The sequence below is a fragment of the Dermacentor albipictus genome, chromosome 8 (genome assembly GCF_038994185.2).
Source record: "Dermacentor albipictus isolate Rhodes 1998 colony chromosome 8, USDA_Dalb.pri_finalv2, whole genome shotgun sequence".
Lineage (NCBI taxonomy): Eukaryota > Metazoa > Arthropoda > Arachnida > Ixodida > Ixodidae > Dermacentor > Dermacentor albipictus.
The window spans coordinates 133590963-133618679 of record NC_091828.1 but is presented as its reverse complement, the minus strand read 5'-3'; the positions used below and the strand labels follow the sequence as shown (position 1 = coordinate 133618679).

The 27717-nt window shown below is 46.8% G+C and overlaps 1 protein-coding gene across 4 annotated transcripts in view; it reads right to left on the bottom strand.

The window, feature by feature from the left end:
* LOC135913477 (4-pyridoxate dehydrogenase-like) overlaps nucleotides 1-27397 on the bottom strand; it is a 158867-nt gene extending 131470 nt beyond the window's left edge. For 3 of the 4 annotated variants that reach the window (XM_065446033.2, XM_065446032.2, XM_070524537.1), the window contains exon 1: nucleotides 27345-27397. In XM_065446033.2, the coding sequence (XP_065302105.2) occupies nucleotides 27345-27382 (38 nt within the window). In that variant the 5' untranslated portion in view covers nucleotides 27383-27397. Of the gene's footprint in view, nucleotides 1-1734; nucleotides 1770-27344 lie in introns of those variants that run through there. The other variant, XM_070524536.1, reaches the window with a different exon arrangement.
* Nucleotides 27398-27717: the final 320 nt, after the last annotated feature.

Sequence of the window (27717 nt, the reverse complement as noted above, 5' to 3'; positions counted from 1 at the left end):
ACTGTGCGAACTATAGGTAACCAAAGAGAGAGAAAGCGAGTAGAAGAATGGCAGGGCAGTCAATAAGACGAGCGCCCGGTTTGATACCGTACAATGGGGGAAGGTAACCAGAATCACGCGAAATCAGCAAGATACGCTAAAAAAACTAAATAGGCAGCTTGTAACCTGCTCGAAGGTTGTTTGCAGTTTTCCGCTATATTATGGGGAAGACGGTGTGGTGTGTCGACACAGTATTAGCTGTGCATGAACGTAACGCCAGCAAGTATTTAAGCAAGGAGTCTTATCCTACCATTGTACAAGATGTCTTTGCGTTTCTTTGTACGACAAGTGTAGCATTAGGTGAAAGATTCACTTCCGACAGAAATGAAGCAGATTTCACAGACCGAGCTGCAAAGCAATCTTTGAGCACTCCTGCTATTGCATTGCGTTAGTCGACAAAGAAACCTTTATGTGCATGCGTTAAGCCTTTAAGGTGTAGTGCATGTGATTTCTGTTTCTTATGGTTGTATTATATTTGTTAATGAGTATGCGTCAGCGCTTTGTGTGTCTGGTTTCTTCAGCCGTCATTTGTCTCTTGTGATGTGGTTCACCCATTATGCAGGAACGTCTAACCCGAATTTTCGTTTTTAGCTTATGCGATCTCGCATTGGTTGCAGACGGATGTGGGAGACGTTGACGGTGACCTGTCTTAGGGGCACTTTGAAGTCGTTTGAAGAGGAGAGCTTAGTGGCCTCGCCAAGCTCTTGCTCTCAAGTTAACGTTTTGGCGAACAACATGAGACAGAGAGAGAGAGACGAAACTTTATGTCCGCTGGTGTGGGCTGCAAGCCCGAGTCAGGGAAGGTCCACCAGTCCACGTCGCTGCAGCCCGCGTGGTCCGGTGCCGGTGCGGCTCCGTCAGTCGCAGTGTGGCCTCCCATGTGGAGAACACCGCGCCTGGTGGTGGAGCATCAGCCGGGCACTCCATCAGGATGTGTGTTACGGTAGCGGTGGAGTGGGGCAGCACAAGCAGCAAGTTGGGCTGAAGGCACCCGGGCGGATGCGGTATAAGGGGTGGCTAGTGTTCGTGTCTACAGGCGGCGCCACAGGATATGGTGGTGGGCAAGTGATTTCAAGCTCTGACATTGCCCTTTAAACCAAGCAGCATCGCACAGACCAAATTCCACCGCTCTAGTTACAAAAAAAAAATGAAAATAATTGACATATAACTGTCTGGTAATTTGTTTTATTTGTGTTCGGCAATAAGGAATGTCCTCACGAAGTGGGTTATTCTACCAGCAGTAAGTCTAAAATTTCATTTCTGTTAATAAATCGATCTATCATTCAATCAATTAATCAATCAAATCAGGTCTTCTTTTCGCCAGTGACGATACCCTGCAAAAGAGGGAGACCGGAGAAGAAAGGCCTTTTTCTGCGGCTTGGGACCTCCAACACAAAAGTGACAGGCTGGTGTTAACTGTTTTTCTGCGAGGTGGCCAAGAGGCAATGCGAAAAATAAGAACGTGCATAATTGTGGCGCCACGCTGGTTTTAAAGGTGTCTGTCAGACCAAGCGGCTTGACTGTGTTTAATAAAAAAAGTGAACATCACTTTAAATTTTCGAAAGACGAATGCACGTTATATCACATTCAGTTTGTTCAAACGTATGCGCTTTTAAGTCTGAAGTAACACTGAGGCAGTAGTCGATATCAATCGCTTTCCTTTACAGACGACAAGATTGCAGCGCCAGTACTTACCTGACGATGTAGTGAAGCATCTGAGTATTTTGAATCCTGGACAAGACACATAAGCTCTACACTACAAAGCTCGTGCGATAGACTGTCTAGTTTTGCGCGAACTACAGCCAAGTAAACTCTCTCTGATCACGCGTGCGAAAGCTAAGCGCTCGTGCTGATACGACTCGTGCTGATACAGTATTGGTCGATGTCTTGGTTGAGGATCGCGATGTGTTTGAGCAGGCGTCTGTTTAGACGTTGCTTTCTCCATAGCGGCAGTATAGAGGCCTTGGCTTCGAGTAAGTGTGCGAGGTGAGGGTTAACCCTTGGGACCTCCAGTTCCGTTTGTATGGTTTTCGTGGCTCTAGTTACGTCGCCCTTTATCGCAGAGAGGAGCTCTGCGAAGGAGTCGTAGGTGTTCGTGTCTTCCTTCCGTAACTTACGGAAGGTATCCCAGTCTGTGAGGGTGAAACATCGGGGTGGGGCCCTCGTGTTTGGTATTTCTGTGCGTATGACGAAGTGATCGCTGCCCAGGTTCTCTTGCGTGTTTGTCCACGTGTAGTTTGCTACATTTCGGAGTAACGTGAGGTCCGGCGTAGTATCGCGTCGGGTCGACGTATCCAATCTGGTGGGGAACCGGTGGTCCGTCACCAGGGTGAGGGACAGGTCGTCGATCACGCGCGAGAGGTTGTTGCCGCTAGGCTTGATTGTGGGATTACCCCACGATGGGTGGAGGGCGTTGAAGTCGCCTGCGATAATGAGCGGTGAGTTTCGTGCCGATGATGTGACTTTAGTAAGGATCGCGTGGAAGGACTGTTTGTAGTGCGCGGGGGAGCTGTATACGTTTAGTACAAAAACGCTTTGTTTTAAGAGTCAGTTAGGTACAAGCTCGATTAGGATCGCCTCGATGTGACTGTTTTTCGGTAGGACGTCATGAACGATGTGCGAGAATTTTCTATTAACGAGCGTGGCGATGCCTCTCCTGGCGTCCCCTCCTCTTCGGGAGACGGGGCTGCACCCTGCGAGCGTGAGGGCTTCGCATAGCGTTTCTTGTAATAGTATTACGTGCGGCTTTTTGGGTTGAATTTTCAGGTACTGTTGCAGCGAGGATTTGCGTTTTGCGTAGCTAGCGCAATTCCACTGCCAAATTTCTAAGGTATCCCGTGTCGTGTTAGCCATGATGGTTTTGCGGGGGATTTATTGGTGGTGAAGGGTGCGTCGTCGTGTCCATCTGTTGTGGCTGACTAGCTTTGTTTTTAATTTTAATGGCGACTTTGTTTTCGACCACCTCTACACGATTCGCTAAGGTACGAATACTTTCTAGGTTCTCTCGCGTGAGGCGCAGAATTTCGCCTAGGGTGTCTTGCGGTGCGTGACTGATCTTCTTCCGTCTCTGGGAGAGGAGGGGGTTTGCGTTTGGCTGTGCTTACTTTTACGTTTGTATCTTGGGGTGGTGCTTGTTTGGGAGCTTTGAGGTTTTGAATCTGCTGTTTCGCGTCATTAGGCTGCTCTGTAGGCACTTGCATGGTGGCTCGGAGACCCGCTAGTTCCTGTCGTAGGGCTGTTACTATCTCGCTCTCATGCTCGGGCAATGAAGTTGTGATGTAACTTTAATTTTTTTACGGATGTAGAATTTTATATATGAATTATATTTGATATTTAATTGAATTTGATATAAACTTGACACCACACGAAAGCTATCGAGTATGTACTGTGCAACAACTCAAGCCAAAGAAGCCGCGAAATTTAGTATGCGTGAAAACGCGTGATGTATACTATGTACCTGTTTCGCGAAATGTTGACCACTGCGAAATCTGAGGTATTCTTCTTCCTTTTTTCTTTCTTTTTTTTTTTGCAGGGGTGGGGTATGAAAGGTGGAAGATTTTTCCAGCCTCTAGTATCTTATTGCACAACATCTGTGTCAGCTTTTATTTTAGAAACAATAAATTTAGAGTGCATGTCACCGGTTATGAGTAGAATTGTTGTGCTTTGTACTGTGGCCGAACAAAACCTCACCGACGAAAACTATGCAACATTGTCATTGGGTTTTATTAACGCGATAACGCTAAGGGCCCCGTGTCGCTGAAAATCCAGCGTCGGCGCCACTGTCAGATGGAAACAGGATTCGGTACCCGTAAGTACCACGTCCCCGAGCTCACATGTACTCAAAAACACAGCATCCTTCGGTACATTGACCCTCTACCCGGGTTTACTGTGTGGGGGGCTTTGGTTCTGGCCAACGGTCCTTCCCGGACAAGCCTGCTGTGGAGCAGCACGAACTGAGCTACAGCGCTCACCACACAAACAGCCATGCCGGTCTCACAGGACTTGAGCCCGACAGACCGTAGGATTGACTGAACACACAAGAGGTCAAGGCGAACAATCAGGGAGACCGCCAAAGTCGTCCACGGTGCAGCGCGCCCACACGAGGGTGCGTCAGGAACGGTTCTGGGTTCTATTGAGCCGAACGAAAACACGTGGATCGACTGGCGCACGCGGTGAAGTAGGGAGGCCTTAGGCGCATGCGTCGTAACTTAATGGAGAGCTTTCCATCTGACTCGTCAAAAATCACGGCAGGGCGAGCCCACACTTCGAGAAACTTCCCGCGGCATTGCTTAGGCATGCCGCCCCTTAGGCGAGAAAAAAAATCCCTAACCATACAAACCCAACCACGCAGACCCTGCGTCTGGCACAAAGAAGTTACTGAACTAATTGAATTTCTCAGAGTAAAATAGGTCAGAATAGTCGTAAAGTACGACTTACACACAATCTGCAGATATGTTGGTGTCGGATTGTAATTGGAATATACGAGAAAACATAATTCTGTTAGGCTGAAACTAAAAAAAAAAACGTTTCCACCGTTTCAACCACTCCTAGAGCCGCCATGGCCTCAAGGCCATAAAACGGCGCGCCCGGTTCCTTGCAGCACCTCGAGATGGCGCTCGCCTCCGCCGCACCGCTGCCCACGCAAGAGGCCGCATTTCTACCAGAATGCCCGTCTTCGCGCATAGCATTTGACGCCAGCGTTTTCTGGTAAACGTTACGGTTACATATGCTGCAGTTTGCCGGGAAGCGTGAGAAGCAGTCAGGGATCTTTGAATGCTATCGGCGTTCCACTCCTAAAGGCGAAGCTTAAACGTCCTCCAAATTTTTATTGACACCTACTTTAATCTTCCTTTTATGATTTTTTATATTCTACTGTTACCTTAAATCGCTTCTGCTTAGCTGTTTGTATCTGCTGTAGCCATGTCAGCGCTAAAATTTGTTGCATTTGTTTTGCCGGAAACCGCTGGATTCCTTCACACGTAGAAATAACCGGAAATGAAGAGGCTGATCGGCTCGCTTCAAGTTGCGTTCATAACAACTGTGACTGCCCAGAAATTTTGTGCAAGCTTGATGACGCTCGTCTGCTGATTCGTCGCCACCTACTCAAGCAGCATCCAGATCAGCGCGTCGCAAATGGAACGTTCCCGCCCCGTGTTCGTGGTCGAGGCTTGCCTCGTCGCGCTAAAGCACAACTGCTCAAGCTAAGGGTTGGTTGCGTGAACGTGCACGAACGTTTATACAGACAAGGGCGTGCGGAAAGCCCATTGTGTACGTCTTGTGGCTGCTACGAGACACTTCAGCACCTTGAGTGTCCCGCTTTCAGTGCGCAGCGCATGTCGCTAGTGAGAAACTATCATCTCCTTGGCCTGCGGTGTGCGACACTCGAGGAATGTTTATACCCCAGTGGCTGTGCATCTAAACGTGATCAGGCCCATCGCGCCCTACTAACCTTTATAGAAGTAACTAACTTAGGTTCACGTTTGTAGCATGAACATTGAACATTCTGTAGTAGCGTGACCTTCAGTGACCGGCCCTACTTTGTGTGATTTGTACTGTGTTCTAAGGCTTCTTCCTTCGAAGATGGGAGGTGGCGGGTTCAAACACCTTATAGTGTATATTGTGAACCGACTAACGGTGAAACGGTGATTACGTGCAACTTTACTTGGCGTCTCATCGTGGAGAACACAATTAGCCGCATAGCGAACTAGCCATGGATGTGGTTGATAATTGTGGAGGCTGTTCGACGCAGCGTCACTTTAATTCCGGATGCTGAGTTCTACTTTAGTCTTTAGATTTGTCCTGTTGCAGTGTCCTGTTGCTCTCCTTTCCTCTTTCCGTTTTCCTCCCCTCCTTACTATCGTCTCTTTCTGTGTTGCTGTCACCTCCCTTCAGAAGAGTAGGCAGGCGTTGTGCCCCTTCCGGTGGCAGTTGCCAGCCTGCCCCTCGCTTTCCCTTTCCTAATACGTGTGTATATGTGTATATGTGTTCAAAACAAATAATAATAATAATAATAATAATAATGGATTCGTGTCACGTAGTGGCACATGTTACGACGGTAGGGGCGAACAGCCGCGACTTCCGCCGCGCCGTGCCGCTTTCGTGGCCTTGACGCCACTGTGCCACCGTGCGTGCGCGGCCGATAAGGCCGGCGCGCGTGCAGCTCGCGTCGTTCGACGTGGGAACAAACACACGCGCGCGACAACGCAGATATGCGGCGCTACCTTGGATAGCTTTATTGACACTGCGGCGTGGCATTGAGGCAACGTCACGTGGGCCTTTGCTTACTTTTATGTCTTTTTTTTTTTACTCTGCTGAAGTGCGTTGCGGGCGGCGCGTTGTCGCGAAAACGTGCCCGAGCTGAACCGACTGCAGTGCGTGGGTCCATTCACCTCTCGCCACCGGTTTCGCAGGAATTGATGGTTGCCGTAACGTAACCCATTGTTACGTTGCTCACTATAGGTTCCTAAACGCTGTTGTTTATATACATGCTTGGAAAAACAAGCTGCGCTAAACACGGGAGTAACCAAGAAGACACAAAACAGTGCGCTGTCTTGTTCCTGTTCGGTCCCGATTTCAGCTCTGTTCGTTTTTCCAAGTGACGTACCGACTAGCTCATCAACACACTTTACATAAATGCATCAAGTTGTAAACAAATGTTATGTTCTTTTTTTTATTTAAATGGCATAAGGACGATAGCGGAACTTCATGCGAAGTAGCTGCACGCCGGAGCAATGAAAAACATTACTAAGAAGTTAATCAAAGCATATATATATATATATACATATATACACTGACACCAAGGCCAACATAGGGGAAATTACTTGCGCTTAATAAATGAAATAAAGAAATGATAAATTAATGTAAATGAAAGTGGACGAAGAAAACTTGCCGCAGTTGGGGAACGAGCCCACAACCTTCGCAAATGTGGCGAAGGTTGCGGGAGCGTTCCCCACCTGCAGCAAGTTATTTTTTGAACCACTTTCATTTCCATTAATTTATTGTTTTTTGATTTCATTTATTAAGCCCAATTAATTTCCCCTATGCTGTCCTTGGTGTCAGTGTTTGTTGGCTTCTTATGATATGACTAAAAAAAATCGGGCCCCTCGGTTAACCCCCTTTCTTCTCGTTTACATGCATACATATATATATATATATATATATATATATATATATATATATATATATATATATATATATATATATATATATATATATATATATATATATATATATATATATATATATACCGGGTATATACCGGGTATATATATATATATATATATATATATATATATATATATATATATATATATATATATATATATATATATATATACCACCGCCCCCCCACCGAACGAAATTTCTGGCTACGCTACTGATATATATATATATATATATATATATATATATATCAGTAGCGTAGCCAGAAATTTCGTTCGGTGGGGGGGCGGTGGGGGGGGGGGGGGGTAGTGCTCACAATGCAGCTCGGCCTCCTCGTTTAACTTGTCAGCGCATCAAACACATGAATAATAACTGCATTGCCATTGCCAAAGATGCTGCAAACGAATTCTTGAACGCCACGCACTGTCAAAACAAGTAAAATGTGTATTCTTTATAAAAGAATATACTCGTATATCCCAAAAATTGTGCCCAAAATAACCGATATCAATGTTTCAATCTTTTTTCTCTAATTAATAAGTAAATAAAGTAACACACGAACTTTAGAACTATATCAGTTCCAAACTAAGCAAAGCAGTGCATGCGGCTTATATGAAAATGTAAAGGCCGTGAAACGAACAAGTTGAGGAGAAATATGTTAATGAAACTGTCATTCAAGAACCTTGTTTACATTCTTGTAAATATGCAACGGCCAGTGAAATTTCGATGGCACTGTCCTTTGTTACAACGTATTGCGCAGGAGCAGCTGTCACCAGTTGCGTATTGTGAGTAATTGCACCGAAATTATAGTCGCAACAGACAGCACATACAGAAAGCTGGATTTCTTCAAAATATAGGAGGGAGAGCCATATGAAAGTGAGCCAATGTGAACATATGACAAACGGGGTACTTTATTTAAATGTAGTCTCTATGAACATTTAGACATTTGTCCCACTGACTCACGAGTCGCGTGATTCCCGTCTCATAAAACTTCTGGGGTTGCTGCTTCAAAAATTCTGTAACTGACTTTTCACGTCATCGTCCGACACGAATCTGGTTCCTCTGAGTTGTTTTTTTTTCAAATGCCCCAAAATCTGGAAGTCTCAAGGCGACAGGTCTGAAATGTTTGGAGGATGTTTCAGCGTTTCCCATTGAACTCTGCCAGTTTTGCATCAACCACATCAGCGACGTGAGGACGGGCATTGTCGTGGATCAAGACGACCCCATTCGTCAATTTTCCACGTCGTTTGTTCTTGATTGCGACACGCAGCCGATCCGGCGTTTCACAATATCGGAAACAATCGATAGTCTCTCAAGATTTAGCAAATTGTATCAGTAATGGCACCCTGACGATAGAAAAAAAAAAGTCAATAACACCTTTCCGGGGGAATGATGGCCTTTGCGTTCTTTAGGGGTGGTGAATTCAAATGTTTCCACTGTAAGCTTTGCCGTCGTGTTCTAGGCTCGCACTAGGGGCGCCATGATTCGTCCGTGTTCACGATTGCAGACAAGAAGCCGTCACCCTCATTGTGGTACCGGATCAGATGAGTCAAGACAGCGCCGAAGTTCACCGTACGTCTTCTGGCGATGGTTCAAAATCTTGGGCGTACGTTGCGCATACAAGAGCCGATAACTGAGATGTTCATGAATTATGGCGTGAACCGAACCATGACTGATGTTCATCGATGCTTATCCTCCGTTCTTGTCTAATCAGCTCATCAATTAAGCTTCGCAATTGTGTTGGGGGTGATTGTACGATGGCTTTGGCACGGTCTTGGATCGCCTTTGCAACTGTCACGTCCTTCTTTGAACCGTTTGCTCCAACGCGTCACAGTGACCAATGAAATGCAATGTTCAACGTACACGGCAGCCATGCGACGACTACTTTCTTTTTCAGAAAGACCTTCAGCTTTCAAAAATCTCACGACGCCACGCTGTTCAACTTTTGGAGCGCCCATTGTGCCACGCAACCACGTTCAACCCAGTGTGTGAGAGCATTAAAGAACATTTATCCTCACACCTGCGTGTCACTTTTGTAAATGAGAGATGACTGTGTATGACGCGCATGTCTCGCAGATAATGAACCGAACCATTATTGCGCGGGGTGGGTTGGCTCACTTTCATTTGACTCGCCCTCGTACAATAGAAATGCGAAAATACAATCGAATATACAAATGCGATGACACAGCTTGATAAAGGGCAAAAAAGTGTCACTGGAAACAAAGTTCACTGCACGTATACACAATAACGCGCAATAATGATTTAAATATACGTATAAGGCTCCAATAAACCTACATATCTAAGAGAAAGTCACTGTATGTAATACGTCAAACAAGGCAAGTAAACATGTTGCGCAATCACAGATCACAGAATCCTAGATCCCGCCTCCATTCCACCCACTGCCCCCGATGTATCGCGCGCGAAGGAAGGCGGCGGGCTTCCTCCCCACTTTTCTCCCTTGTGCACACAAGACTGAGCCACCATCGTCGGCTGACACATGCCACCACCCCCCCTCCCCTCCCATACGCTTTCACTCGCACATGCAGCATGCGGCGCGCGGTCACGATGTTATCGCCCTTAAACTTTATACGGAACATGAGGGCGACGGCAGGAATGCGCCTGGAGTGTCCATATAATTGCTATCGCAATAATATAAGGCACATAAGACGCAAGTTGCATAATTCTACTGAAGACATTCGTAAACTACCTTATCTAACATTTGTTCGACCTCAGCTTGAATACGCCGCACCCGTCTGGTCTCCCCATCAGAAATACTTGATCGAAAAACTCGAATCTATTCAGAATAGGGCTGCGCGTTTTATTTCAAGCTGTTATGATTATAACAAAAGCATAACACATATTAAACTCGACCTCTCACTACAGCCCTTGCATGATGGTCGTGATATAGCCCTGCTATCATTATTTCATAAATATGCCCATTATACAGCGCCGTCAGTTCTGCCTCTTGAATCTCCTCATTACAGGTCACACCGGCTGTACAATCAGTTCAATTTCATGCGCATCTACGGAAAGACTAATTCATTGAACTACTCTGCTCTTGCAAGAGTCGTTCGCCTTTGGAACAACCTTCCTAACGTTATCGCTTATGAGTGTGACCAGGAAAATTTCAGGCATCTTCTAACAACGCATTTTTCAAACTCTACATAAACTGACGGGACAGTTTTTCTCGACTTTCCCGTTATTATTGTGCTACTATTCCTTCAGTGCTGTTTTGTTATCGCCAAGTATGTCGCACTCGCTCTGTAATTCTATTGTTCATATTTTACTTTGTGGAACCTTCTTGTAAAGGGACTTCTCGCGTTCAAAAGCATTCCGTTTGTCATTTGTACAATTTCAACGCCACATTTCTGTATGTTAGCGCATTTCTTACACTTTATTTTTGTATATGTATTCACATATGTATTCTAAATATTGTATAATCTTTGAGTGTACTCTCCCCCTTATACAATGCCTCTAGGGGCATGTGAGGTATTTTTAACCAAATGAATATATTAAGAGTATCCGGCAACTTAGGAGTCCCGTGGCCCATTACTTTCCGCAAAAGAAGAAGTATAACAAAATTGAACTTTCACCATGCGACAATTCGCTGCACTGCAACAACATCTTTTTTTTTTTCCTTTTGTGGGGCGGGAGCACCGAAATGAAAAACCGCAACGGAAAGCATGTTGGCCACAATCGAATGCCTACTTTGGGCACGTAATGTGGCTACCGAAGGAATGTCGAAGAGAACGTGAGACACTTGGTCAACCGAGAACCATACGCATACTGCTCGGTATCCTACACCGGCGAGACAAGACTTTCCGGAGAGGTTGCGCTCAAGCAAACGCGATGCTATCCGTCGAGTCCCCACCGTGATGGCGACGAGCGACCATTGTTTCTTTTTCTCGTCTGCTAGCCAGAAAGCGTCTAAAACTCTGCCAGGCGAAAATCCACTCGGCCAGAGCAAACCGAACGCGCAACGAAGTGCGCCGCGCGGTGATCGGGCCAACCATAGAGTTTCTCACTATAACACTAGGGTAATCTGGCGTCACCGTCTATGGGAGTTTCTTAAGGGGGCACCGTGCCATCGTGGGAATGACGGTATATGTGTCTGCGAGGCTCGTGTTGGCTGGTGTTGCAAGAGGCTTCGTCTAAAACGTGAATTTGGCTACACAAATAACGCGTTCTCAAAGTAAAATCTTCATAAAATCTTTCCATTCACGCATATTACATCTTTACTCACCTAAAATGCATGACCAAGCGAAGAAAAGCAAGAACAGACGACAAACTGTTTCAAAGCGAGCGCGAACCTTGTCGTCTGTCCTCCAATTTAGCGGCCCGCTGATACTTCTTACGTAACATATAATCGTACACGCAATAATAAGTTCTCATAGTTAAACAAAACGTATTTTGCGTAATAATAAAGTTAAAAGAACTTTTCACGTGCTGTTTTAGTAGAAAAGGAATCATTGTAACAGACGGAATGGTGCTTGCCAAGCGCGCCTTCAAGGTGTCCTGTCTCTCCGAGAACGATGCCAATTCGAAGTCACAATATACCGGCATTCCTATGCATACCACAGCGCAGCAGCGCCAGATTTCCCTCTAGATAATGTAGTGAGAAGCCCTATGGGACCAACACCAGAAAAAATTGGAGGACGCTTAAGCTCCGCCTTCAAGAGTGGAACGAACGTTATCGCACCCCGTTCGCACCGCCTACTCAAACGATCGACGCGAGGGGGTCTTTTGTGTTTGCCGCAAAATGGCTCTGCGTGTGCGCAGAGCGCAGAAGAAATGTAGCGAAAACGTACTTCGCTACTCGTGAAACTGCGACTTCTGTAATTTACATGATCATAATTACGGATGTACGCCACAGTGTAACTTTCTACGGCACGTTTCTAAGGCAACACCGCATTCACTAGAGGCGATTTTGTCCCACTTTGAACGACCGAACTCGTGGCTGAGTCACTTCTTCTTCCGCCACCGAGGTGAGCGGACGCGGAATGTCGGGCTCTTCACGAGTGGTCTCAGTGGCCCACCCGGGACGCGGTAACTGGATGGTAGCAGAAGACGACAAGGATTTCGAGATTATTTTGCCGCATTTGCCAACAGGACGCGTCGTTTTGAACACATTGTTCTTGCACGGAGATGTACGAGCGCGGCCCTTCAGGGTCGAAGATTTCCGGGACGCTTTGCACAAGGAACGGCTGCTCCCTGACGTTGTGGCTTTGGGTGCCTACCAGATCAACCATGTGTGGGCCATGACATTAAACAGCCCAGAGGCGACGAAGCAGTTGGCTGGATTGAAAGAACTTCAGGTCAAGGGGCGACGCTGTCTCGTCATCGACCCGCAGGAGCAGCAGGTGAGGCTTCGGCTTCATTGGTTGCTGCACGGCGTGGCGGACGACGACGTGCATACGGCGTTGGCGGCGTTTGGCAAAGTGACCGAGGTTACCCGGGAGCGCTGGCGTGTGGAAGGAGTGAACGAGAAAGGTTCGACTGCTCCAACTGTGCTCCTGAAGCTCAAGAGTGGTCTCAAGGTTGGCGACCTGCCACACCAGATTCGCGTCGCCGGTGAACTAGTGCTGTTGGTTGCACTAGGTCGGCCTATGCAGTGTTTCCGCTGCGATGGTTCGGGACATGTGCGTCGCGAGTGCAAGGTGCCACGTTGCTCACACTGCCGGCATTTCGGTCACGTCGACGCCTTGCGCGCTCGTTCCTACGCCGCAGTGACCGCAACGGCCGGTGATGAGGATTCAACGGTGCACATTATGGACGTGACCGAGGCGGAGGATGCAGCGAAAGGTAGCGAGGATGTGAGCACAACTGGGCCACATTGCGATGCCTCAACTCCAGCAAGCGAAGATCGATCACAGGCAGTAAGTACACAGCCCGCCTGACTCTGCGGCAAAAACGGCTGAGGGAACAGACTACTTTGCAGAATAAGTTATCAAGTAGCCGAAACTCCCACACACGAAGTGTCTAAAAGGGGGGTGGTCACCGAACGCCAGCGGCGTCGCGGGGAGTACTGGCGCCAGCTCGGCAGTTAAACTACCCCTGGAAGACGCCATGAGCCAAGGAGACAAGGTCGGCGCGCGATGCATCGAGGGACCGCCTGCGAAGACACCAACGGATAGACGCACGAACCTCAGGGCAAGGTCTGGGAGCACAGCGGATAGGAAAGTTGACGATAAGCCACTTTCGCAAAGTGGTCAGACCGTCTCGCCGGGGCGGTCCCGGAGGCGCCTAGCATTGAGCTAGACGCGCAATGTAAGCGCCATGCACCGGGCCTACCATTTCCAGAAATCAACGATGGCTTCTCAAACGTCACTTACACTCGCCACTGTGAACATTAGAGGTCTCGCTACCAGGAAAGAACAAAGTGAACTGTACCGGTTGTTAATGGAAGAAGATCTCGACGTTTTGGCTGTGCAGGAGACGAAAGTGGAAGGAGAAGAGGAGACGGCGAACATGCTGCGGGGGTTCACTGCACGGTACCACGCCGTTGTGAGCCACACTATCGGCAGGTCCGGTGGGAGTGTCCTCCTTGTTCGAAGGAATCCATGTGCAAAACGTTTCTTCGTGTTCTTCCGGTAGATTTGTGATGTGTGGTTTCACATATAGTGATATTGCGTGGCGCGTTATGTGTGTTTATGCTCCAAGTGTGGTGCAGGAACGCATTAATTTCTTTTTTAACCTAAGACAGTATTTGTGCATTCATAAGCAGCTTGTTTTGGTTGGGGATTTTAATTGCGTTTTGAACTCAAGTGATAGGTCAACTGGAAGAATAGTTAGAGACAAAATCAGTCATGTGTTGTCTCAAATGATTGCAGATCATGAGCTAGAGGATATTGCAGAGTGCCTGGAGGGCTCCCGAGCTGTGAAGTACACTCATTTTCAGGGCAGCAGCCATGCCCGCTTGGACCGACTGTACCTGTCAGTGGATACGATCCCAAAGTGTCGCAGTTATGGTGTTTCGCCCATTTCTTTTACTGATCACTGCCTTCTAAAATGTCAAATAGGGTCAATGAAAGAGAGCAAGAGTTTTTCATGGGAGCAATGGAAATTTAATTCCAATTTATTAAGGGATGAATCTTTCAATGAAGCTGTGATTCATGCAGTTAAGAATATCCATGAAGATAGTGGGGACAGAATAGGAGAGCAGTGGGAAATTTTTAAGCAACAGATAAAAATTAAAGCGATAGAAAAATCCAGCATTTTATTGTTTGAAGCCAAAAAGAAAGAGAAAGAGCTCAAAATGATTTTTGAAAAGCTAACAGCGCTTGAATGCGAAACGCCAGGTGCGTATGCCGAAGATCTGCGTATTAGCAAAAAGAAAGTGGAGCTTTATGATGAGAACCGTTATCGCGGAGCGCAAGTGAGAACAAGGGTAAAAGCGATGGCTACGCATGAATGTCCAACAAAATGCGCACTTGGACTCGAAAAAAGTCGCGCCCGGAGGAACCATATAAATGTTATTGAAGATAACGGGATAGTAATGACAGACAATGACAGCATAGGATGTGCTTTTGCTCGACATTACGAAGCGCTTTTGCTTCTAGACCTGTGAATGCAGAGGTTTTAAGAAGAATTTCTTGAGAGAATGCCACGACTGCAAGATGACACCAGAACAGAGTTGGAATCGCCCATATCACAAACGGAAGTAGAAAAGGCTATAGATAACCTGAATCTCGGCAAGTCGCCAGGGCCTGACGGTCTGAGCGCTTCGTTTTACAAGACGTTTAAAAAGAATTCTCATCTGCTTACAGTTCTTTTTAATGAGGCTTACGAACTAGATGTCCTGCCCCGTTCTTTTGGGGAAGCACATACTGTATTAATACCAAAGACAAAAGAGACAGAAAAGTTAAAATTGGTTTCCTCATACAGGCCTATATCATTAACTAATTGGGATTATAAAATCTTGATGAAAGTGCTAGGAAGGCGACTGCAGAAAGTAATTAAGGAGTTGGATGGGGCGTTCGATTGTGACTAATATACATAAGATGCGGTGCGTGATGGAGTGCTACGACATTATGCAAGCAGGGGTATCAATTCTACAGCTCGATCTTGAGAAAGCGTTTGATTGTGTACCTCATGTTATTTTGCTTGACATCCTAGACCACATTAATGTCGGATCCATCATTAGAGATGGGGTAGCTTTGGCGTACCGGAACTGCACTACGCGATTCGTTGTTAACAAGTCAGTGGGGGCCCCCATTACCCTAAAGCGTTCTGTACGCCAGGGCTGCCCCCTGAGTCCCCTTCTGTTCAGTATATACATAGAAACAATGTGCCTAGCGATCACTGAAAGCAGCAACATTCAAGTCTTCAGATTGAAAGCATCGGAAGTTAAAATTCTGGCGTATGCGGATGACGTCGCAGTTTGTTGTACAGATAAAGAGAGTGTAGGTGCAGCTATTGCTGTAGTGAAGGGTTTCGGCAAGGTAACTGGAAGCATGGTAAACTGGGGAAAGTGCCTTGGCTTCTGGCACAGAGAATGGCCTTCCACCCCGGTCATCGCCAACGTCAAGTGGCTGACGACACCCGTTAAATACCTAGGCGTCCCACTGGAATATTACAAAAATAACGATAAGTATTGGCAAGATCAAACAAGAGAAGCACAGATAAAAGCGAACAAGTGGAAAGGTGGACATCTGTCAATGTTTGCAAGAGCTACAGTTTGCAGTCTATTTTTTGTCGCAACAATATGGTATGGAATGCAGGTATTGCATTGTTCAAGGGTAAATATACTGAAGTTGCACCGAGTATTCGCAGTATTTGTTTGGGATTCCAATTGGGAACGATGCAGTCGAACGAATTTGTTCAGGCGAGTTAAAGACGGAGGTTTGGGAATGACGCAACTTTTTATACGACAGGTCGTAAACCGGTTTTTATTATTCCGCGACTTAAGCGATCCTTTCTTGCGCACGGTGTACCAAGTGAGGCTAAGGAGCGTGTTACCTGGCTTTGTAGTCTGTACAGACAATATGAGCTGTCCTGTTTGTGGATTTCTCGTGCTTAAGCGGGTGAAAAGAATGCAAGTACCTCCAGAGACCAAGTCTTTCTTTTATGCGAAGCATACTAGCTGCACAACCGCGCTCTTCCTTGCTGCGCCGCGCGCGGCCGCGTAGCTACCATATGACGTCATAGCAGCTGCAAAAGCGGAGGCTCAACTCGTGCGCTCGCTTGCGGCCGCATAGCTTACATAGCCGGGTCTCAGCTCGTGCGCTCGCCTGCGGTCGCACAGATGGTACTGCGGCCTAACTCCCGCTCCTCCCGCTATACCAGGTTACCAATACCGCTATACCAGCGGTATAGCGGTATTGGTAGCGGTAGAGCGTATTTATTGGTTTGAAAATAAAGGAATCAGCAGAGTAACGGATGAGTTGTTTCTTCGTCTAGCCGAACCAAATATAGCCAAGCAACAGCAGTTCACCAGGCTAAACAGTGGTTCAACAACTAAAATAAAGGCCTGTATGCTTCGCCTATCCTGGGCTTAACCTTAGCTAAGCCACAGCCATTTTTTTAACGCTTCACACGGGTACGTTGAATGTCAAAACCTTTTTAGAAGATCGTGGGTTTTTCTTTCCCTGGGGCTCGCATTGCTTGATCTCTAAGAAACCAGAAACTATAGATCATGTATTTCTACATGGTTGGGCGGGTGTCTTCTTTTGGGATGTACTTTAGAGGACTATCAAAAAGGACTTTCCTTTAGATCCACAGGGTATTAGATATTTATCGATAGAAAACTATGATGGACTGCCGTTTGACCTTATTATGCTAGTTGGCTTTCACTGTCTATGGCACCCCCGTATGGCAGGGTATCACTGCGATCTGAATGCTCGGCCTGCACGAATGCTTTTCCGAGAATGCATGTCGAGATTTGCGGAAATTCAGAAAGCACAAGATTGTGTACCTGCGTGGCTGTCAAGGGTGGAACCCTTGACCGCGCTCAAAGAATTCTAAAACAGTCAGCCCTGTAAGGCTGACGCTTGGTGCAGAAAACTTGCTAATTTATCTTGTTTTCTCAAATGTCATTTGTTGTTTGATATAGAAGTACAAAACAGGCAATAAATAAAAAAAACTCGTGGCTGAGTGGTAGCGGCTCCGCCTCACACTCCGGAGACCCTGGTTCTATTCCCACCAGCCCATCCTGCAAGATGTTTTTTGCAGAGTCAGTACGATAATACCGGGAAAGAATGAACCTTGCAGATTTTCTCTGTATCTTCTCAATGCGGTTTATTAATGCTGATTGAAACGGATCCCAAATGACACCGGCATATTCTAACGTCGGTCTAATGTAAGTTAAATATGCAAGTAGTTTGACGGGTGTCGTTGCTGGCTTTAATTTTCGGCGAAGGAACCATAACTTTTTTTCTGCAGCTCCACAAATTCTGTCTATGTGTGATTTCCAACTTAAGTCTTTCTAAATTGTTAAACCTAGGCATTTTATTGTTTCACCTTCGGTTAGAATTGTTGAGTTCATCTCATAATTACACTCAATAACATGTTTTGTTTTATTTGTAACTCTGAGCATGACTGATTTGGATTCGTTAATTTTCATTTTACTTTTTGCGGCTCAGACTTCTACAGCTTTAAGGGCTTGACTAAGTGACGCCTGATCGTTTTGGTTATTGATTTCACGATATAATAAACAATCGTCTGCAAATAACCGGATGGTTATGTCGTTACTTGTGTGATGAGCAATATCATTTATGTAAACTAGCAAAAAAAGTGGTCCTAAAACAGATCCCTGTGGAACGCCTAAGGTTACTTTTATTGGTTAGCTTTGTTACCATTTATTTCAACGTATTGTGTCCGATCTGTAAGATATGAGCGGATCCACATAACAACATCATAATTTATATTCATTTCCATCAGTTCTTTAATTATTCGTTATGTACGACCAGATCGAAAGTCTTGGAGTAATCTAAAAATATAGCGTCGACCTCTCGAAGGGGCAGCGCAATAAGACGATGACAGAAGGCAGGAACATCAACTCATTCAGCATCAACATTTGTACCAACTCGCCCAAATGTCTATCCTTCGATCTACAGCGTCAACCTGCTTTCTATTGTTCAAGGAAGCTGAAAAATCGTTGATCGTTTCTATCAACTGTGTGACAGTCGAAAGGTGCTGTCGAAATCCGTGCTGGTTGGGAAAAAAAGCTTTCTTCTCCTCAAGGTAGGTGTAGATTGACTTTGAAACTATGCGTTCAAGTAGTTTGCAGCATACGCAAGTGAGTGAAATTGGCCGATAGTTTCCAATATGTTGTCTTTCACCAGACTTGTGAACCGGAACCACTTTTGCGACTAGCCAGTCATCTGGGACCCGTTTTTGTTTTAGCGAAGAATTAAAAATGATCTCTAGATAGTGAGCTACCCATTCCGCATATCTGCGCAGAAAGGCATTTGATATGCCGTCTGGACCTACAGATTTCTTCTTATCGTTCATTTTAAGCAAAAGAGCTACAGTGCCTTCATGCGAAACTTGAATATTAGGCATTGGTGATGTGTACGGGGATTCTAGAGTGAGAGGAGAACGACCATCTGCAGAAAGTCAGTAAAGACAGATTGAAAAAAATCATTAAAACATACTGCCATACGCGAGTTGTCCGACACGCTATGAAGCATTTCGACAGGTACGCTTCTACACCGACTGCTTGCAGGTTGTGAACCAGAACGAGCTGCATTTCCACAGTGCTCAGAAGAAGTTTCTTCAAGATTTGCGAATGGCGTCTCAGACAGCAGACTTCCTGTGGGGCAACATGGTGGTTCGACTGCCCAGGAGAGGACGTAGGAATCCGGGGCAAGGCCAAGAGGTAACAACATTCGGGGATGCCTCAATTCCGAACAATGTTGCCGATCTACTCAAGCTTGGTCCTAAATTTTGTGAGCATCCTTCTCTGGACAAGACGGAACTGCTCAGCCTCGTCAGGACAGCTGCCGGTAGAGCAAGAACAGATGAAGCTGACAGATGCATCAGAGAAGGTGTTGACTGCCTGCCCCAGCAGGTTAAAAAAGGCAAGACAGTTCGGCTCCGCACAGCAGTGACCGTCCTTCGGAATGCGGGGCTCAAGCCGCTCCTATCCGACAAAGAAGGCGGTTTTGTCGTGATGCCTGGTGGCTTGTACAAGAGCAAAGCAGATTCGGCCATTCTAGGCAACTTCAAGGAAGTGCATGGAGTGGCTCCTGCGAAGGTCAAAACAAAGGCTGTTCAGCTCTGCGAAAAAGCCGGACTCTCCAAGCTTGCCTCCTCCATAAAGGCCTGCAATGGAACCAGTCTTTCTGTGTTTTTCAGCGCCAAGACGTACAAGGAACAGTGCCCGTTTCGGGCCATTGTTTCTGAGCGCGGAACCTGGCAACGACAATTGGGAGCGTTCCTGCAAAGGTTTTTGTGCCTCCTCGACATTGATGACCCCTTCCTCATAAAGACGCCAGGTACTGTCTCCGCCTTCCTCCGTGAGGAATGTCCAAAGGCTGTCCGAGCCTTTTCCGTGGACATCAAGGACTTGTATAACTCCTTGCCTCAAGAAGATGTATGCATTGAAGTCGGCCATTGTATTGACAATATGGTGTTCTTAGGTTTCAGAATGCATGTGCATGGTATCAACGTCGACAAGTTTTTAGAGCTTTTAAGGTTTTATATGCTTTCCACTTTCGTTTCAATGGAGGATAAGCTTTTTATATAGAAGAAAGGTGTGTGCATCGGTTCATGTATAGCCCCTGTTCTTAGTGACATTTTATTAGCCAGCTATGACGGCAATCTTGTAACTAAGCTCAGCCGGACAAGCACTGCAAAAGTGATGCGATATGTCGATGACTTTCTAATTTTTTACAATACTAACGCCACTGACGCGCAGCCTGCTGCTGCTATAATATTTGACATGTTCCGCACAGTTCTAATTCTTTCGAATTGACCACGGAGCATCCGTCAGACAACAAGCTTCGTTTCTTAGACTTGGAGCTAACGTTGTTAAGCAATCATGTATGTTGGGGTTACGCTCCTCGGTCTCATAAGAACCTTCTTCCATTTTCGTCCGCGCACTCAAAGATAGTCAAGCGCGGTATAGCAAGATCCTGCATGAAGGCGGCCCTCATCCGGTCTTGTGACCACCAAGTGGATGCAAGCTTCGAAAAGCAAGTAGCCAGACTGAAGCTCGCAGGTTTCTCGGTACCACTTTTGACCAGCATCGCTGAAAGCCTCGCAACGAACCTTAAAGGAAAGCAGTCGGCAGCTGCTCTATCTGAGAATCGCTCACGGGAAATGGTTGCGGTTATACCATATGTTCACCAGGTTGCGCACAATCTCAAAAAGGTTGTCAGCAGGGCAGGCGCCAGGTTGCTGTTTACTGCCAAAAATTAGTTAGGTAGCCTGTTCCACCAAGTCAATAGGGTAAGCAAGAACAACAAAAAAAGTTGTAAAAAAGCAGCACAGACAGAGGTTTGTTGGTGACTGTTGTGACTGTGTGGTGTATAAGATCCCCCTTTCATGCAAGCGTTTCTTATATCGGCCAAACGGGGCGTTGCATCAATGACCGCATGCGCGAGCACTTAAACAAATTTCAAAAACGGCCAAAAGATAGTCAGCATTACAATGAATGCGGCTGCAAGCCATCTTTCGAAGGTGTAACCTACCTGTCAAAATATCGTGATGACCGCGCACGCCTTATATCCGAAGCTTTCCCCATTCACGTTAGTGGCGAAGCATGTGTAAGCCTTCCGTCCATTTCTCTCCTTCCGAAGGAGATTGCCTTCCTATCACATTAATTGCAATTCCCCTGCGCATGCCCAATTCTGTAGATTCTGTGGTTTCAGACAGCGGCGGAGCATATATGAAGCGGCAGATGTAGGCTTCCCCGTCCGCATCCGCAACTAAACCGAATGCAGCAAACGATCGTGCGACGCACGCAAGCGGGGTCCCTAGCGCATCCCGTGCTCTTGCACAAGATGTTCCCAACAGAGCATGACACTTCATGCCCTTTTTGCAGACGGTCAAAAGGCACTCTAGCACACATCCTTGCAAAGTGCACTAAGCTCAAGAACCCCCCACCCTCCCCAGCCCCAACCCCCCCGAGCGATGGGAGACCTTGTTGTCCAGCCCCGACCTACCGACCCAGCTCGCGCTGGCGGCTAGGGGCCAGGAACTGCTGGACGCATATGGGACCTGAGAAGAAGGTTCCACCCCATCTGGTGCCAGCGCGCACCAACCGTCACTAAGGGCTCAGCACAAACGTTGATTCTCTTTATATATATATGCTGACTGAAAGAATAAAGACACTTTGGTTGTTAGTCAGCGCTGTTGTCTGTGTCCCCTCACTCGTCCCGTCGTTTAGCGCTGTTTTTATTGCTTGTCCGACACAAGTTCGCCATTAGCGACAATGACACTTGGACCTTGGTTATTGTGCGACAAATGGCACCAAAACGGTGCGGGTCGTGCTTCATAAAAATAGGTAATGTCACGTCATAGTAACTCGTTTTAGCAGCAGCCATATTTGTGCGCAATATAGAGCTTAGCGCCGAAATTTTATTATGATCTTTTTTTTACTTCTGTCTCTCACGGTTAATTTTCCGCTTTAAATGTATAATTTCGCGGATTATCCATGGATTCTGTTTATTTATTTTCTTCTTCCGAGTTGGCACAAATCTGCTTACGCAGTGAAAAACAATATCTTTAAATGCAATCCACATCGCATTGACGTCATCCGCCGAAGTGAATTCATCAAAACACAGCGAAAGATGATCAATAATGCTTGTGTCATCGGCTCTATCGAAGCACAGAACATGCGTAGTACTACCAGCCTTCGGGTATAGAGCGGTAGACTTTATCTCCACATAAACTAGCTTATGATCCGAGAGGCCGGTTTCAACCAAAACGTCGCAGTCTTCAAATCGCCAATCTAGGAACAACAAGTCTAATATAGACCTTGATTTCCCAACTACGCGTGTGCACTCATGAACTACCTGTTGTAAATCCTTACTGAAAGCTATTTCTAGAAGTAGTTCACAATGGGCATCTATGCAAGGCTTAACGCTAAGCGTGGACCAATCAATCCCTGGCAAGTTGAAATCCCCAGCAATGATTAGGCGACAGCTGCGCTATTTAAAGCTTTCTAAGTAAAGCTGCATACCTTCAAGATAGGACATGGGTGATTTAGGCGGTCTATAAACAATTCCAGGAATTACCCTTGTTTTATCTAGCTTAATTTCACACCAGATGCTTTCATGTGTTGGAATGACAGTCATTTGCACACAGTGAATACCGGCCTTGAATACAATAGCAACTCCGCCCCCACGAGCATCGCGGTCTCTTCGTATGATTTTATAATTAGGTGGTTTGAGCTCTTGGTCTTGTATTTCGGGCTGCAGCCACGTTTCGGTTATTGTAACCACATGAGGATCGTAATTAGCCAGGATGTATTCTAAGCCTCCAATTTCGTTTACTAAACTTCTAGCGTTCAAATTGATCAAGCGGAAGGCATTCGAATCACATTCTTTGTTCCGCCAGTCACCCCTGCCAGCAGTAGGGCGTCTGTTAGGATACGGAACCTTCACACGGCTGCGCTTTGAATGATCCCACGTGTGCACGTCAGAGTCCACATGTAGTTTGTCGTATAATTCAAGCGCACGCGATGCCCGTCCTCCCTTTCATCTTTCGCGGAATCACAGAGCAGTTTACGCTTTGCCAGCGTTTCTTTTGAAAAATCATGAGAAATGGAGACGCCGCTGCCCTTCAGCTTTCTGCATTGTTTGTAAATTTTAGCTTTTTCCCTATAGTCATACAACCTGAGAATTACAGGTCGAGGCCGGGCGCTCTTTTTTCCTATCCGATGTATTCGTTCCACGGTACTCAAGTTGACGCCAAGTTTTTCTTCGAATACACCTACTAACACTTTCGCTTCAAGGTCAGTTAAGGATTCCTTCTCGCGTTCTGCTATTCCAAATACCACTAGGTTACTCCGCCTACTTCTGTCCTCAAAGCTGTCCGTTCTTTCCTGCTGCTGCCGAAGTGTACTCTTTAACAGTTTTACTGTTTTAGACAATTGAGCAATTGTACTCGCCTGTTCCTTAAATATTTTAAGGCTGTTTTCAACCACCTTCAGTCGCTTGCTCATGCTCTCTAGATCCGATTGTATTGCCTTTTGGCCATCGCACATTTGCTGGCTTTAGTGTCTTGACATGGATGCTTTCGCGCAGGTGAAAAAAACGTTGGTATTTTTTTTTATGTGACATGACGGCACAAATGAACCACCATAACGCTTCGCCTCTGTTGAGAATTGCTAGCGACCATCGCACGTTTCTTGCAACCGTGGTTGGGGGCCCGGCGACGCACCAAGAGGGAGCCTGCGAACGGACGAGGGGCGCCTCGCCGGGCTGGCGTCCCGACCGGCGCCTCGACCCGCAACCTGATCAGTGCCCCGCGTTTTCGGCGGACCGCCTGCTGGGCGTGAATCGCCGGCACCTCCGAGAAGGACGAAGGCGTCGGTGTGGCCAACGGATGACCTCGATATTGTATTTTTCTTTTCTCTTCCTTTTCTCGCCACTGCGATGTCTTTCGTAAAATAAACATTCAGTCTTGAAGCGAACCCCGAGGAGTGGGAATCGTTCCTGCGAGGCTCCTGCGTGCGCGGCCGCTACGCCACCCGAAAGAGTCTCACGCACTTTGTAGTCGCACTCGCGAAGTGACCTCCACAGTGTTGGTCTTAGCTTTTTATCCTACAGCCTCATCGGGCCTCACTGCATGCTTTGTCAACTTCTCTGATAGTGTCTGGATTTGGCCTGTCTCGTTTTGTGTTCCGATGTGCGACTTTAGAAAAGTCAGTGCGCCTTTGGCGTCAAATCTTTATAGCAACATTAAACCCACAAAGTTCCGGAATTGAAAATCTAAAGCACGACTTTGGTAATGTCAATGCATATTTCACATCAAAAGTTTATGAAAACTTTATACCCATAAAGTTTCCTAATTGACATCCATGCGCTCCGTAGATTCCGCGGCCTCAGCGAGATGCCGCGACAAGCCCGCTCGCCATCAAAACGCCCTTGAAACTTTGTGCTCGGATGTGGCTGCTTGCGTTATGTGACTCCCGGTCAGGGGGATAGCCAGGGGCGGCGCTTATGGGGCTTCAGCCGACGATGGTGGCTCAGTCGCAAAGGAGGAAAGCGTGGAGGAAGCGCGCCGCCTCCCGTCGCCCGCTATACATCAGAGCGAGTGGAGGCAGGTGGTGATTTGCCTTGTTTGACGCATTATGTACAGTGACCTTTTCTTAGATACGTAGATTTATTGGAGACTTATAAGTATATTTAAATATCTTTTTCCGAGGTTTTGTGCATATGTGCAGTGAACTTTGTTGCCAATGACACTTTTTTGCCCTTTATCAAGGTGTATCTTCGCATTTCTATATTAAATTTTATCTTCGCATGTCTAATGTATGAAGGCGAGTCAAATGAAACTTGAGCCAACCAACTCCGTGCAATAATGGTTCGGTTCATTATGTGCGAGGCATACGCGTAGCACAGAAGCATCTCTCATTTACAAAAATGACACGCAGGTGTGATGATAAAGGTTCTTTAATATTATCATACATGGTTGCGTGACGTAATGAGCACTCCAAAAGTTGTACAGCGTGGTGTCGTCAGGTTTTTGACAGGTGAAGGTGTTTCCCAAGAAATAAATTAATCGCCGTACGGCTGCCGTGTACGTTGAACATTGCATTTCATTGGCCGCTGTGAAGTGTTGGAGCAAACGATTCAAAGAAGGACATGAAAGTTGCAAAAACGATCCAAGACCGGGCCAAAGCCACCGTGCAATCACTCCCAACACAACTGCAAAGGCTGATGAGCTGATCAGACAAGATCAGAGGATAAGCATCAATGAATTGGCAGGGTTTGTGAACATCAGTCACGGTTCATGTCACACCATAATTCATGAACATCTCAGTTAATGGCTCTTGCGTGTGCAGTGGATGCCCAAGGTTCTGAACCACCACCAGAAGATGGAGAGGTTCGGCGTTGCCTTGACTCATCTAATCCGGTATCACAATGGGGGTGACGACTTCTTCTCTACAATAGTGACCGGGGACGCATCATGTTGCCACTACTATGAGCCTGAAACACGACGGCAAAGCTTACAGTAGAAGCATTCGAGTTCACCACACCCAAAGAAAGCAAAGGCCGTCATTTCTGCCGGGAAGGTGCTGTTGACTTTTTTTTCGACCACCAGGGGCCATTAAGGGTCGAATTCGCTGAACCTGGAGAGCCTAACAATTATTTCCGATATTGAGAAGCGCTGCATCAGCTGCGCGTCGCAATCAAAAACAAACAACGTGGAAAATTCAGGAATTAGGTCATCTTGTTCCACGACAATGCCCGTCTCCACGCCGCTGATGTGGTTGATACAAAACTGGCAAAGTTCAAGTGGGAAGCGCTGCAACAGTTACCATACAGCCCAGACCTGTCGCCTTGAGATTTCCACTCTTGGGGCATGTGAAAAAACAGCTCAAAGGAACCAGACTCGTGTCGGACGATGACGTGAAAAGTCAGTTACACAATTTTCGAAGCAGCAACCCAAGGAGTTTTATGAGACGGGAATCACACGACTCGTTATAGCCAGTGGGACAAATGTCTAAATGCTCATGGAGACTACTTTAAATAAAGTACCCCGTTTGTCACATGTTCACATTGGCTCAATTTAATAAGACTCTACCTCCTATATTTTGAAGAAATCCAGCTTTCTGTATGTGCTGTCTGTCCCGGCTATAATTTCGGTGCAATTACTCACAATACACGACGGGTGACAGCTGCTCCTGTGCAATACGTTGTAACAAAGGACAGCGCCATTGAGATTTTACCTGGCCGTTGCATATCTACAAATATGTAACCAAATTTCTTGAATGACAAAGTTTTATTAAAATATTTGTCCTCAACTCTTTCATTTCATGGCCTTCACATATTTCATATCAGCAGCACGCACTACATTGCTGGTTTCAAACTGATATAGTTCTAAAGTTCGTGTGATATCTTTTTTTACTTATGAAATAGAGAGATAACATGGAAGCATTGACATCAGTTATTTCGGGCAAAATTTTTGACACAGACTAGTATGATCTTTTATGAAAGAAATACATATTTTAGTTGTCTAGACAGTGCGTAGCGTTCAAGAATTCATTTGCAGCATCTTTGGCAATGGCAATGCAGTTATTATTCATGTATTTGATCCCTCGACAAATTCGCTAAGGAGGAGGCTGAACTGCAACGTGAGCCGCCCCCCCCCCCCTCCCAGTTACGAAATCTCTGGCTACACCACTGCTCCCGGTGCGTGGGCATTGTCGCGAAATCCAGCCCGAGTTCGCAATGTTCGCGGTGAAATATCTGTTCGAGCGTGAAAAAGACGTTCTAGACAAAATCCAGAATGTTTTCCGGCGTCGAGGGTTGCTTTGGTCGGCTGTGCGTGGACAGCAGGACAAAATTTCGGGGTTGGGGGGGGGGGGGGGGCTGAAGCCACATAGCCCCCCTCCTGGTTACGCCCCTAACATATATATATATATATATGGAGGACCGACGTATGTTAGGACCAACGTATAGAGGATCGGCACCCGCTAGAAAGGAAATCTGACGTCTGGCGTACCCCGGACAGAAGGCCTCTGTGCTATCACTGTGGAGAAGCCGGTCACGTATACCGCGAGTGCCCATATCGCCGCCTCGGACTGCAAGGTTTTGCCGCGCATTCACCAAGGCCCAGATATGGCGAAAGGCCTAGGGCGATTGAAGACTACCTGAACCAGCAGCGTATGCCACTGTTCCCGCGGCGGCAGTCGCGCTCGCCGTCCCCCGGGCGATCTTCCCCAGCTGCTAGAAGCCCTCCAATGGCAGCGCAAGGACGATCGCCAAGCCCTCGCCGGGAAAACTAAGAACAGCGACCTCCGGGGGCGAGGCCGCTGATAATCGCCGTTCCGAAGACCTCCCATCGACGCGAGCACGGTCTATTCAGCACGATTCAGCGACGACAGCAGCCGAACTCAGCGACAGACTCTCGCTAGACATACCTGTTGTCCTCGACGGCCGCCACGTTAGTGCGTTATTGGACACGGGTGCCGACTGCTCAATCTTGTGCGGAAAACTAGCGACGGAACTTCGAAAAGTCATCACACGTACCTTGGTCTGGAACGCAAATGCGTACTGCTGGCGGGCATATCGTAACACCGTTGGGCATGTGCACGGTCAGAGTACAAATTCGTTGGAGTACGTTTCCAGCCAGCTGCCTTATACTCCGCGATTGTTCTCGGGACCTCATCTTGGGCGTCGATTTTCTGCGGGAGTATGGTGCCATTATAGACCTCCGGGAGCGCACAGTGACTTTTTCGACAGAGAGAGCAGCGAACAGCCGCGACAATTGCCGACGTAACGCGCTTCAGGTTTATGCCGACAGTCTAACTTTACCGCCACGCGCAAGTGTCCTGGTAGCGGTCGTATGCTATGATCTGCGTGACGGCGAAGCTGTTGAAGAGGGCAATTCCTCCCTTATGCT